This window comes from Colletotrichum navitas (assembly GCF_030913465.1).
Source record: "Colletotrichum navitas strain CBS 125086 chromosome Unknown LY79scaffold_174, whole genome shotgun sequence".
Lineage (NCBI taxonomy): Eukaryota > Fungi > Ascomycota > Sordariomycetes > Glomerellales > Glomerellaceae > Colletotrichum > Colletotrichum navitas.
Window position 1 is genome coordinate 16,142 of NW_026850720.1, and position 13,068 is coordinate 29,209.

Sequence of the window (13,068 nt, forward strand, 5' to 3'; positions counted from 1 at the left end):
TTCAGCCTGACTCGAGTGCTGCATGTTTTTTAAATCAAGCTTTAGCGATGGCCAATGCCAACAACATACGGCGGCTTGGCAGTCTTACCCACGGCTTGATAACCAGGAACGGTCCGGTTCCGCCCTGCCTTATTGGGCAGCCCTTCCAATAGTTTACAGTATGACATGTCATATTTTACATAGTAGTGCCGCATGATTAACTGCATCGTGACTTGCGACATGGAACGGCGGACTGCGAAGACCGAAGAAGTACTGTAATACAGGTGCAGGGCACTTAGTTACGGCCAAAACAAGTATCTATGTGGAGACTCTAGACCGTCTTTAAAGTAAAAACCTGGTAAACATCTGAGGCTAAGCACTCGCTCGAGTCCATGAGCGCTAGGGCATATGTCTTGGCTTCACGTTCGGCCCCTATGGGCCTAGATCGAGACTCCATTCTGGCACATGGAGGTCCTCGACCCTGTAAGTGTAGACACCCTGAAAAGGGAAGCTTGATACCTAGGTAGAGGTGTAGGCAGAAGAGAAGACGGATCTGTTAACAACGGTCCTAGATGAGCTATAAAGCACCGTAGTGTTGCTGGGTCTGCTGGACATTGGTAAAGTTCATATCTTCAACCTCCGGTCTGTTTTCCTTTCTGGTGACATAGTGACTGCAGGTGGTGCCGCTCATTACATAATACCCACTCGGAATGAGGAGTTACACCACGGCTGTCCTCCTCCTGGGGTCAAGCCTTGTGCAATGTGCCGTCAATCTTGACGGCACCCAGGCCGTTGCCCCCGTGGGCGACGGCGACCCCTCGCCCATCGGCGACATCAAGACATACGAGCCGGACCAGCACGACTGCCCACTTCCTTGTGCCCACCTTGAAAACGTGCACACTTGGGTCACCTACTTCTCGGTCAACCGGCTCCGGCGATGCCAGCAGCCCATGCTGCTGCAGTTCTCGCCCACCCAGCCGCTGGACGACCCGTCCACCAACGTGCTCATCCGTGGCTGCACGTTCGGCGGCCCAGGCGGCGGGGAGCCTATCACGTCGCCGGGCACCATCAACTCCTCTTTTGCGACGACCGAGGCCGCAAGGATGGCCAATGAGACGGCCGCCGGCATGGAGAACCCCAAGAAGTCTGACACTCTGTTCCAGTCTTCTCTGGACCGGGCCCCGGCGTGCGTGGCTCCGGGCGAGAAGGTCATCAAGACTCTACCGGTTGCGACCACCAGCAGCGCCGACGGCGACGGGGCCAGCAACGTGGGCAATGCGACGCGTCTGCTCGAGGCCATGAGCACCTACTTCAACGCAACTGACAACTGTGACGAGACGTTCTTGTTCGGCTACTACAAGCAGACTATCGCGGGCATTTATATCGGCTCAGATCTAGGCAAGCTCACAGTCGGTCCGGCCATTGACGCTCTAGTCGGACGCCTGCAGGCTGACGGCCGCGTGCCCAACCGCTTGGTGACGCAGCTCTGCGAGACCGACAAGCCATCAGGCGTGTTTGGTGTCGTTGTGGACAACATGAACAACCTCGCCGCCGTCCAACAAACGGCTGCAGACTGGCACGCCGGCAAATGCGCCGCTGATGCCAAGCTTGTGCCGTCGGGCGACTTAAAGGCGGTGGCCATCTTCGACATTGTGGGGGCGGCTGGGCTCAACGACACTCTGGGGAACAACGAAACATTGCACAACAATACCACTCTGGCCACCCAGAGCAGAAGAAGGACAACTGCGCTTCTGGGCCATAGGAAGCTCTTACACTCCCGCGACGCCTGCTCCTACATCCAGGTGCAGTCCGGCGACACATGCACGACGCTCGCGTCTAAGTGCGGCATCAGGGGCTCCCAGTTCACGACGTACAACCCAACTATAGACTGCGGCAACCCATCAGCCCTGCAGCCCAACCAGTACGTCTGCTGCTCGGCCGGCGACCCGGGGGGATGGAAGCCTGTGCCGGGCGATGACGGAACATGCGCCACACACCTCATTGCCTCCGGCGACACGTGCAGCTCCCTGGCCCTCCAGTACGGCCTGACAGTGGACGAGATCGAAGATTTCAACAAGGGCAAGACGTGGGCGTGGACCGAGTGTAAGGACATGCTAATAGGCTACAACATGTGTCTGAGCTCCGGCAACGCGCCTCTGCCGCCGCCGCAGGAGGGCGCGCAGTGCGGCCCGCTGGTGCCGGGGACGACACAGCCGACGGACGGCACGTCCATTGCCGACCTGAACCCGTGTCCCCTCAAGGCTTGCTGCAGTAACTGGGGCTTCTGCGGGCCGTTCCCGGAGCACTGCGACATCCACGCCCCCGAAGGCGGCGGCCCCGGCAGCAAGCTGCCCGGCTTCCAGAGCACCTGTGTGTCCAACTGCGGCAACGAGATCAAGCAGAACTCGGGCCCGCCAGCAGACTTCGCCCGCGTCGGCTACTATGAGTCGTGGAACATGAACCGCGACTGCCTCTGGCTGCGGGCCGACAAGTCCAACACGGATGGAACCTACACCCATATGCACTGGGGGTTCGGCGAGATCGATCCGGAAACGTGGAAGCCCTTCATCAAGGACCCGCACGGGCAGTGGGATGCCTTCAAGAAGCTCGAGCTCAAACGCATCGTGTCGTTTGGAGGTTGGGCTTACTCGACCGAGCCGGCCACGTACAACATCATCCGCCGTGCCATTATCGACAACCGCGAGACTTTCGCCACTAACCTCGCCCAGTTCGTCAAAGACGAGGGGATCGACGGCATCGACATTGACTGGGAGTACCCGGGTGCCCCCGACATCATGGTCGACGGGCAGCCGATCGGGAAGGCCGGGGACGGTGTGGCATACTTGCGGTTCCTGACCTCGCTGAAGCAGAAGCTGGGCACCGACAAGTCGGTTTCTATTGCCGCTCCCGCGTCCTACTGGTATCTCAAGGCCTTCCCCATCGACCGCATCTCGGCAGTCATTGACTATATTGTGTACATGACGTACGACCTGCATGGCCAGTGGGACTACGGCAACGTCAACGCCTTCGATTCGTGCCCGTCTGGCAAATGCATCCGCAGCCACGTCAACCTGACCGAGACGCGCAACACGCTGTCCATCATCACCAAGGCGGGCGTCGCCAACAACAAGATCATGGTCGGCGAGGCCAGCTACGGCCGCTCGTTTCACATGGCTGTTGATGGCTGTTGGGGCCCTCTGTGCGACTTCACGGGGACGCGCACCGAGTCGGACGCGAACCTCGGTCGGTGTACCGCAACCAAGGGATATATCTCCTTCGCCGAGATCAACGAGATTATTACGCAGGGGTCGTACTCGCAGATGTTTCATGACGGCGACTCCAACACGGACGTCCTGCTGTACAAGGGCGACTACGTCAGCTACATGACGCCCACGACGAAGCTGACGCGTCGCGACGACTGGAAGGCCCTCAACTTTGCCGGGAGCATCGACTGGGCCGTCGACCTGCAGATGTTCGGCGACGACGACATGAAGGCCCCCCTGGACCGCGGCGGCGACACGGGCGACGAGGGCTGTGTGTCGGGCGAGGACAAAACGACGAACTCGGGCGACCTATGCGAGTTCACCTGCTCCATCGGCTTCTGCCCCGAGTCGCTGTGCAACTGCGTCACGAGGGGTGAGATGCTGCCAGTCCCGGCCGAGAACCCGGTCGAGGGAGACATCATCGCCTGGGACGAGACGGACGTCGACCTGAACCGGCTGTGCCGCTTCGCCTGCTCGCACGGCTACTGCCCGTCTGAGGTCTGCACGACGGCCGTGGTCGATGAGGACGAGGACGGCGGCGTCATCGAGGTCGGCTGGAGCCCCGAGAACCCAAGCTACTTCAACTACACCGAGGCGCGGCTCGCCAACGCCAACAGATGCCTCATCTACCAGAACGCCAAGCTGAGGGACGAGGCCCAATTCCAGTGCTACTCGTACTGCAAGTCGGCGCTAGACGAGGCCAAGGAAGAAGGCCGAACCTCCAACTACGGCTGCGTCGGCTTCTTCTCGACCAAGGATTACCCCGACGGCATCCCCTGGGACAAGTACCCGGGCACCTCGTTCTACGTGGCTCCCGGCACCTGCTCGTGCGACAACTACCTGGTCAACGAGATCGCCGACACGGTGCTCGAGGCCATGCCCATCATCGCCCAGATCAGCTGCTACATGCTCATGTCGTCGCTCAAGCTGGTGCTGGACGTCGGCGCAAGCCTGATTCCCGGCGTTGGCAAGATCCTGGACGCCGGACTCGACATGGCCACCACGGCGGCCCAGATGGCCACATACCTGTACCCCGACGAGCAAGACCCCGAGGGCGCCTTCTCCTGGTGGCTCAGCCCGTGCGGCGGGACCGAGTTGGTGCCGGACGAGATCAAGAAGATCTTTGGCATCCTCAGCTCGGTGGCGGACGGCGTGTCAAGCTTCAAGAAGCCTAAGACGCCCAAAGGCAGCGGCAAGAAGGGCGACGACGCGAACCCTATCGACAGGTCCAAGCCCAAGCAGGGCACGGGGAGCGGCGCCAACGGGCTGGGCAAGACACAGCCGGGCAGCGGTGGCATTCGCAAGAAGTGCAACGTGCCCAGGTCGCAGTCGACTCTGCGGGTGGGCGCGGCAAAGAACACCATGCGCCGGCAGTCGTGCGTGGCTAGCAAGACGCAGAAGGAGGAGATCATCGTCACGTCATTGACCTATGGCGCCCGCGCCACCCAGGTGAAGGCGACTTGCAGCGCCGCCTGGTCTCAGGCTTGCTACCACTACAGCAGCGTCATCCGTAACAACCAGGCCTGGGCAACCCTGACGTGCCCACAGGCGGCGGCCACCACCGCCCATCGTCAGGACGCCAGCGCCACGGCCACCTGGAGCAGCCAGCACCGCGGCTCCGGCTGGATCGACAAGAACAACCGCCAGTGGCCGCGCTGCGACCGCGACGAGTACCCGCCGGCCTACCTGCTGGACGACAACAACCCCGCCTTCGTCAACTCGGGGGTCGACCGTACCGGCCAGCTGGTGCGCTTCATCCCGAACACAGAGAATCAGAGGGCCGGCCAGATGTGGAAGGGCGCCTGCTTTGGAAACACCCTGAAGGAGCTGTCCGACGCAAACTTCGACGCCGCCGTCAGCCGCGCCCCAGCGAGCGCCAAGCACGTCAGCCGCCCCAACTCCCAGCTACTGCGCACGTACGTGGCTATCGGCGTCAACACGCACCCCGAATTCACCATCGCGTCGTACGGCCACTCCGGCAGCCCACCTGCCAACGACGGCCTCAACGACAACCAGTGCTGGCCCAGCGGCATTGCGGCAGCCGACCCGGGCTACGCCTTGCTGACGTACGACCCCTACTACGACACACAACCCATGCCGTACAGGTACGATCAGGCGTACGTGCAGGGCACTAACGGGTCGTGAGCGTGTGACACTGTCTCTCGTGTTTCTTTTCTCGGGTGGAAGTGTTTCATGGAATGGATACAACCTGAAAGCTTAGATGATCCCCTCGATACAAATCAGATAAATCCTTAGTAGCTTCAGTCTGCCATCTACTATGTAATGAGATACCAAGGACATATATTAAGCTTCCAGATACACCACCGCGCCTAGTTCTACCTCTAATTAAATCCCAGACCTCGCCTTTTCTTTCCTCTACTATTCATACCGACACTCGCTCTGATGGATTGTCTGTGTCTGGCGGTCAAAAGCAACGTAGATCCGTCGCCCGCGCTCTCATACGCGACCCCAAGATTCACTTCCTTGACGAGGCGACGTCGTCGCTAGATTCCGAGTCGGAGAACCTGGTCCAGGCCGCCTTCGAGCGCGCCAGCAACGATCACACCATGATATATATCGCCCACAGGCTGGCAACGGTCCAGAACGCCGACATTATGTTTGTTTTTGCCTAGGGCAAGGTGATAGAAAAGGGCACTTATTAGGAGTTACTAAAGGTACAAGGGACGTATCCTCTCTTTAAATATAAAATCTGCACAGGCCATACGCTAGTCCTATTATAGAATGCAGTAAACCTACCTATCTACCTACCGACTTGTAACTTCGCCAGCCTCTCTAACCCCCTGATAGCTATTAAGGTGTGCTACAGCGGTAAAGGGTGTCAGTCAAGTGACACCTCAACTCATAAGTTTACAAAAGGGACCTCGATGTTACTAGGCATATCCAACTCAATCATGACAATATAAAAAGAGATTTAAATGGTAGGGTTATGTCCAGGGGCAGGCGTGATAATTGATCTCGCAGCGTCCGAGATCTCGGCGGCGACCTCCAAAGCGTAGCTCAACGACGCGGGCACCTCGATGCTCGCCTCTGGAAAGCTACCGGTGATGGACGGAGTAGCGACAGCTTCCGCCGTCGCCGGCGACGTTGCCGTCTCCCGAATGACCGGGAGCGACGCGTATCCCAGCTCCTCCATCTCCCTCTGGCAATGCTAGTCCGTGCATCGCAGCAGGCCGAGGTCCTCGAAGAGCTCCTCCACAGTAGGCCGGCGCGTGGAGTTCCCCTCGCGGATGACAAGCTCGGCGGGGGATCTCTTGCCGTGGTCGAGCTCGTCCAGCGCGCGACGACCGGGGAAGCTCGGGTCGTCGTCCTCGTCGTCGGAAGGGTCTGGCATGTCGGTGTCGCTGTCGTCTGAGGGCGGGTTGTTGTTCTTGTTCGCCGGAGCCCTCGGCTTGGTGTAGCCCCAGCTGTACTGATTGACCTTGCCGTTGGTGAACTGCGGGCCGGGCTCGTCGTCGTAGAACTGGATGAAGGCACCCCTGTTGTTGCCCTGCCGGTACCACGAATCGTTCGTCAGGAGCGCGAAGCCTGGGTCGTCGACCAGCGTCTTGGGCCAACAGGGGTTCGTGGTGATGCCAAAGTCCGGCGGCATGTTGCCCATTCTCGTGAACTGGATGTCGTTGATGGTTTCCATAACCTGCAGGGTTTTCTGCCACACGTCGTAGGTTCGGCATCCGTCAACTTTAGTGGTAATGGACCTCTCGCCGACGAGGCGCTCTTGCTCGTGCTCCGGACAGCCGCCAAATAGCCAAGCCGCCCTGCTGTTGTCGGTTGCCGGGATGAGACGGATCCACACGCTGTTGTCGCGAGCCTGCCAAACGGACCCGCCGGGGTACTCGTCGCGTTCGCACTCAAGGTCCGCTTGCTGTAGCCAGCCACTACTCCAGGAAGTGTGGTGCTGATCGTTCCACACGCCGACGATGGGCCGCGGGGCCCTGAGCGCTTTGTTGGATGGGCAGGTGAGGGACTGCAAGTCACGTCGCCTGGCGATGACGGAGCTGTAGTTGTAGCAAGCCTGCTTGGCTCTCTCGCCATTGCACCTCCGCTCTATGATCTGTCGGCCGGCCGCGATGTACTCGGGGGTCCCGTATGACTTGAGGTTGCGGAAGGCCCTGGCTGCGAGTCTCTTGGTCTTGCAAGTTTTCGGCTTCTCCGAGGCCTTGGTCGGTGACTTGGTTGCAGGCCGGTCGGCCTTGCTCGTAAGCGGCTTGTCCACCTTAACCTCGTAGTCTTTGCCCTTGAACTTGAATACCGACTTGCCGGCCTTGGCAACGCCCTTGGCGCAGACTTTAACCAGCGCCGGCATGGCGACCTGAAGAGCGATAGAGGCGATCCAGCCGACAAAAGGGATGAGACGCAGGGGCAGAGTCGCGGCCATGATGGCAACACGACAGAAGTCCTTGGCGGCGATTTCGAGCGCGAGGGTCTCGGCGGCCTCGAGAGCCAGGTCGGCGGCCTCGTCCTTGAACTACTCGCCGATCTGCTCCTCGAAATAGGCGGTTTGAAACCGGAGCAGCAATAGCTCTGCGAGCCGCCCGTGCACGTCTGGTTCTCGTCTTCAGTGCGATGGTTGGTGTTAGTCGTGACCTCAGTCTCGCCGTCGGCGCAACCGCCTGTGCAAGACAGTTCTAGCCCGCGGAAGCCTCGGCACTTGCAGGTTCCCATAGTCCTTCTTTTAGAACAGTAGAGGCGGCGGACCTGATCCTTGGGGCAGCGCGACATTGTGGACAAAAGCCCGGGCTGGCCCCTCATCTGCGCCGCCTCGTGATCGCCGGTGCGGCACTTGTCGTCGCACATGGTCGTGTAGCAGACGCCCTTGGCGGCCTCGTCCTGGTAAATTGCCTCGGCCTCTTCCATCTCCTCCGGGGTCATACTGCCGCCGATCGAGCTGTCCTGATCGATCTGATCCAGCGCCCAGATCATCATGACGCCAAGGCAGCGGGAGGCAGCGAACTCCCGCTTTTGCATGAGCGTCTCGTCATCGTCATATAACACCCACTGGTCGTTGTCCCAATTCATCCACTTAACTCCGGCCTCCTTATCGTGGGTGGGTTTGAGCTTCTTGTCGTCGATAATACCGAAGATCTCCTGCAGGTTGAGGATGCCCGATGCGCTCGAGCAGGGACTCGGCTTTGCTCCGCCGGAGAACTTGCACTCGCCGTTGGGCTTGTTGCAGTTCGGGTCCTTAAGGGTGAAGGAGCGTCCGTACACTATTCGAGGTCAGGTTAGGTGATGAGGTTTTGGCAGTATGTACAGACGCATGATTACTCACATCCCTGGCCAAGAACGATGTTCTGAGACTTTACACCAGCTCTCCAACGCAGATCGAGACCCAGATTGATCTTGGTGAGGTTGGTATGAGTTGCTACGTAAGGACCCACAAACTAAGAGGCCGCATCCCAGGTACCGTGCAGGTCGTACGACATAAGACTGAACCAGTCAACGTAGGGCTGCACCTTCGCCAGGTCAAAGTGTGGGAGGTACCAGTAGGACGCGGGCAGCGTGAGAGAGTAGCCGTAGCCCTTCTCCGAGAAGGCCTCCTTAATGTCTTTGGAGAGAAGAACGAAGTTGGCCTTGTCTTCGGGCTTGCCACCACGGTCGTCTGCAGTGGGATACTCCCAGTCCAAGTCCACGCCTGTGAGGCGGTCAGTTCGCATCTCTGAGGTTGACTCATGTTGCCCAAGAGCATAAGCAGTAACGCACCATCGAACCCGTAAGTCTCCATGAACTTGATCAAGTTTCCGATGAACTTCTTGCGGTTTGCGGCGGTACTTGACATGGTACTGAAGGCGTGTTGATACTTTCCAGCTGTGGTGAGTTGCATCTGTTAGTGTTGAACTAAAGGTATTCAGTTCGGAACACTCACGATCATTGAAGGGCCATCCACCGACACTAACCCATGTTTCCAGCCCGGGCTTCCGCTCCTTCAGGCTGGTGAACCGGCTAATGAGGGAACTCGCATTCTTGTCCATGGGCGAAAGCTCAAAGGTGTTGGGCTCGAAAAACATGAAGGCAAAGTTGACGTGAGTCAGGCCCTGGAGGTTGAGTTGCTCAGGGGACACGGAACTACAAGGTCGTGTGTTGGCCCAAGTCTCGTAATACCCGATAGATCGCTGGTTGACTGAAATCGAACTGTTTTTAGAAGGAATTCAGCGGGAAAAAGATTGGGTCGTCTTACTACTTGTGCCGTCCTTGCTGTAAGAGGGGCGCTTAGGGGGGCCACAACCGCCGAATTCCTTTTGACAACCCTTCTCGGCATCGCAGAAGTCGTCGGTTGAACCGCAAAATCTGCGTATGTTGTCAGTCTATTATTCCGCAAGTCAAAGAGACAGTCCATTCGTACCCAGACTCCAGAACAGCAGACGCCTAGCGGGCAGATTTGCTTCCCTGGAACACCATATTCGCCGCACTCGGCTTTGGCGTCGCAGTTCGACGTGCAGTTGCCGACACCGCATTCTGATGGTGAATACCCACAGAGGCCAGTGAGCTTGGTATCAGAAAGTCAGAACAGCATTGAAACACGACCAGCTATTTGATCTGATTCTGTGAATTTCGAGAAAGACAGTGGTGGGGCTTCAACTTACACCGCTGCAACAGGCGCCGTTGACACAGGGCGTTGCGGCATTACAGGTGCCGACTGGCAGCTCTAGCAACTCAGCAGGGGCGTCAACACCAAGAATGGAAAAGGCAGAGTTGAGGAGAAAGCTGGGTTCGGCGTCTTTCTCTGCCTTGACGCGTTCGACGGCCTCGCTGACGTTGAAGGCGTCTGTTCTATTGGACGAAACGAGGGAAGAGTTGGAGTTGGCCGCAACAGAGAGGGCGGGCCAGGCCAATAGGCCGATCAAAGAGGGCCGCATGTCTCAGGACTAAAGACGCCCGAGACCGAGCGATGAGGAAGAGACTGGACAGTGACTTGTGCCGCACTGGAGGCTTATAGACAGGAAGACTGCCAGGAGGTCGGTCACTCGTGGCGAGAGGATGGGAGCGGAGGGGGAGAAAGAGATGCGGCGAGGCACGAGACGGGCTATGAAGACTCATCAGGTGTCATGATGGCCACGGTCTCTCTTCATCGTCGCCGAATCGGGTTGCAGGCGCTAGGTTACCTTTTTCGGAATTATGCGTCTTACTCAAATTTAGGATCACGCCGTCGTTCCCTGAAATCCCACATGGTCTCTGGGTGATATCACAACTAGACTGAACTCCGGAATACCCAGAAAAGGCTCTCCTCCGTCCTCGCAGTTAGAATATTAGTAGCAGTTAACAGGCAGACACTTTGTAGGTCAAACCTTAGCATTTCAGACTATTTTAAAGTACTGACCTACCTCCTCTTAAGTCACTTCTGTCCCTACACCACTAACTTTAAATCCTTAACTCTAAATCCTTAACTCCTAAGTTAATAAAAAGAGAAAAAAAGCTTCTCTAATAGTATAGACCATAGCCTAGTTACCTTTAATTTAAGGTAGTATTTCTAGAGGTAAATTTCTCTAGAAAGTTAATTTATACTACTATATTCTAGATACACTTTAAGCTTATAGATATCTCTATTTTCTTCTTTTTTTTTTCTTAGTAGAAGGGAAAGCTAGTCTATACGTAAGTCTATGTAGAATAAGCGAGATACTTTAAGAGATACTTTGATGATTTAAATACTGCCCCACAAAGGAGTCTATAGACAAGCTGATATTGTCCCCCCCCTGTTAACCCAAGAGTACTATGCACAACAACAGCAATAACAGCAATAAACCTTATATCCTAAAGGCTGCAGGTTTAAATCTAGTTTAAATCTAGTTTTCTTAGATTTTTTAAGTTCTAAAACGGCTCCGCCGGGGAGGGTTAGAATAGTACTAACCTACCTTGCTTCCTATGCTGCGCTCTGGGTTGGGATGGGCCAAGACTATCCCTTTTGCCTCTAAGATAGTTGTGTTATCACCTGAATCCACTGTCTACTGGACTCTGCATAGGCTAGAACGCACGGTACTCTCAGGTTGACAGGGGGGGGACAATATCAGCTTGTCTGATCACTCCCCGCAAAGTGTCTGCCTGTTAACTGCTACCTATCCTACCGCTTTGGGCACACGTAGACTGCATTAGGACAATTAGGTTTCGCTAAGTAGATGAAATCCTGTTTCAATATCTGAGCATAATCTAAAGCATAAAAAAATCGCGAGTAACCACTTGCGATGAATTTAACAGAGTTTCAATGTTGAGAGGTTACGGTATAAATAGACTATAGAATAACTCCTCTTTTCTTGTAGATAAGCACAAGACTTAAATCATCGCTTTATTCTATTATCATCTTCTACAACGCCACAATAGTCATCAAGTTATTCACTGTTCGTTACCACCTCCTCAAGGTCTTCAACAATGTCTTCTACGCTAAGGACTCCGATACCCCTCCCGATGGGCCCCGAGATCACCAACAAGCTGGCAGCTGACTCGTCGCCCGGTAGCGGTGCAACAAAGAAACCATTGCTCAGAAAACCCTTAAATTCGCCAGGCGACAAGGCGAACCTTGTCGAGTTTTGGCGAAACCCAGATGCAGGCAGTATCTACAAACACACGGAGATTGGCACCTTTCCTATAACGCCATGTCTAGTGCAGCACGCGCGGCTGTCCGAAGCCGTGACTGCGGCGAGGAAGCCGCTGGAGGTGATGGATATGTGCTGTGGGACAGGCGTCGTGTCGTCTTACATACAATCCATGATGCGGGAGATGAACCCCGCGGAACGGGAGAAGGTGAGGCTCACGAGCGCGGACTCGAGCGAGGCGCAGTTAAAGATTGTGAAGGAGAAGATTACGAAGGAGGGGTGGCTTGGAAGTAAGGTTGTTCAGGCTGATATCATGGTACGTGCGCACTCGCCGACTGAATGGCTTGAGGATTTTGCCAACGCGGCGGTAGAATATGGCGTTTCCCTCGGATCACTTTGATGTTATCATTGTTGCTATGGCGCTGATGCTCGTTGCGGACCCTTACACTTCGTTGAATGGTGAGGCGCGATCTCAATCAAGTATAGACATCTTGTGCTAACACCCAAGTAGAATGCTACCGCGTCACCAAGCCCGGCGGTACTCTCGCGACCTCGACCTGGGTAACGGAAGGCTGGATTCCCGATACACGCGATGCCGTCGCTTCCCTCTGCCTGCCTGGTCAGCCTCCAGTCTCCTGGCCGCAGTCCTCTATAGAGCTTACAAGCCTCTGGGGCCCTGGCGCGTGGGAGTCACCGACATTCGTAAAGTCCATGTTCACGGCCGCCGGATTTGTGGACGTTGAGGTGAACGTCGTGACCAAGTGGGTGCGGTACAGCGGAGTTGATGAGTGGTGTTTGGTTTTCCAAGCATTTATGCACGGCGTTATAGAGAGGTTCTGGACAAGAGAGCAGAGGGACAAGTTGCAAGGGAAGTTGATGCCGACACTGAGGGCGTTTCTAGAGAAGAAGTACCAGGGGCAGCCCCTCGAGATTGAGAGGACCATCTTGCTTGCGAGGGGAAGAAAGCCTGAGCTGTAGGTCGGCTGGATGTTTCAAGATTGTGCAGAGTCCAATTTATATCATCAAATACTGGCCTAGCATGGTACATAATAAAAATAAAGCATGGCAGTTTATTGAGTTTGAGATACGATGCAGCCACGCAGGCATAGGTGTTAACCCACAAACCAGTACAAAGCCAGGTTTCAGGAAATATCGAATTGGGCTACAATGATGTTGCATTGTTGAGCAATGGTCAGGGAGGTGTTACCCAAGACCACTAAGTGGGACGTTTTGCAGCTTGCGGCTATTCTGACATTGACTGGGATGTGCGTCGCCACGCCAGC

General features: G+C 56.3%; 5 protein-coding genes across 5 annotated transcripts; 3 read left to right on the forward strand and 2 right to left on the reverse strand.

Annotated features, from left to right (window-relative positions):
* Positions 1-382: 382 nt before the first annotated feature.
* On the forward strand, positions 383-5,518 carry LY79DRAFT_573034 (glycoside hydrolase family 18 protein). The gene has a single exon (XM_060559426.1). It carries the CDS (start codon positions 690-692, stop codon positions 5,385-5,387), a length of 4,698 nt encoding a protein of 1,565 aa, XP_060407209.1. The 5' UTR covers positions 383-689; the 3' UTR covers positions 5,388-5,518.
* Positions 5,519-5,656: 138 nt separating this feature from the next.
* LY79DRAFT_529680 (P-loop containing nucleoside triphosphate hydrolase protein) lies at positions 5,657-5,875 on the forward strand (the record flags this gene model as incomplete). Its single annotated transcript, XM_060556133.1, has 1 exon — positions 5,657-5,875. A coding segment is annotated over one exon (219 nt), but the record flags the coding sequence as incomplete, so codon positions are not given.
* Positions 5,876-6,174: 299 nt separating this feature from the next.
* LY79DRAFT_595175 (uncharacterized protein) lies at positions 6,175-8,183 on the reverse strand (the record flags this gene model as incomplete). The annotated part of the gene is given in 10 exon segments (XM_060561754.1): positions 6,175-6,411; positions 6,460-6,556; positions 6,674-6,897; positions 6,943-7,057; positions 7,085-7,300; positions 7,337-7,467; positions 7,477-7,503; positions 7,513-7,536; positions 7,555-7,728; positions 7,848-8,183. Coding segments are annotated over 10 exon segments (1,581 nt in total).
* Positions 8,184-8,524: 341 nt separating this feature from the next.
* On the reverse strand, positions 8,525-10,202 carry LY79DRAFT_654199 (glycoside hydrolase superfamily; the record flags this gene model as incomplete). Its single annotated transcript, XM_060562638.1, has 8 exons — positions 10,016-10,202; positions 9,845-9,988; positions 9,604-9,747; positions 9,439-9,565; positions 9,127-9,381; positions 8,964-9,068; positions 8,668-8,919; positions 8,525-8,625 (listed from the first exon to the last, which is right to left on the reverse strand). Exons 1-8 carry the CDS (start codon positions 10,115-10,117, stop codon positions 8,525-8,527), a joined length of 1,230 nt encoding a protein of 409 aa, XP_060407212.1. The 5' UTR covers positions 10,118-10,202.
* A 1,455-nt stretch (positions 10,203-11,657) lies between these two features.
* On the forward strand, positions 11,658-12,763 carry LY79DRAFT_529687 (S-adenosyl-L-methionine-dependent methyltransferase; the record flags this gene model as incomplete). Its single annotated transcript, XM_060556134.1, has 3 exons — positions 11,658-12,101; positions 12,157-12,244; positions 12,294-12,763. 3 exons carry the CDS (start codon positions 11,658-11,660, stop codon positions 12,761-12,763), a joined length of 1,002 nt encoding a protein of 333 aa, XP_060407213.1.
* Between the last annotated feature and the right edge of the window lie 305 nt (positions 12,764-13,068).

Bases quoted from the DNA above. Each gene is read 5' to 3' on its own strand.
- LY79DRAFT_573034 (XM_060559426.1), top strand. From the start codon at position 690: ATGAGGAGTTACACCACGGCTGTCCTCCTCCTGGGGTCAAGCCTTGTG.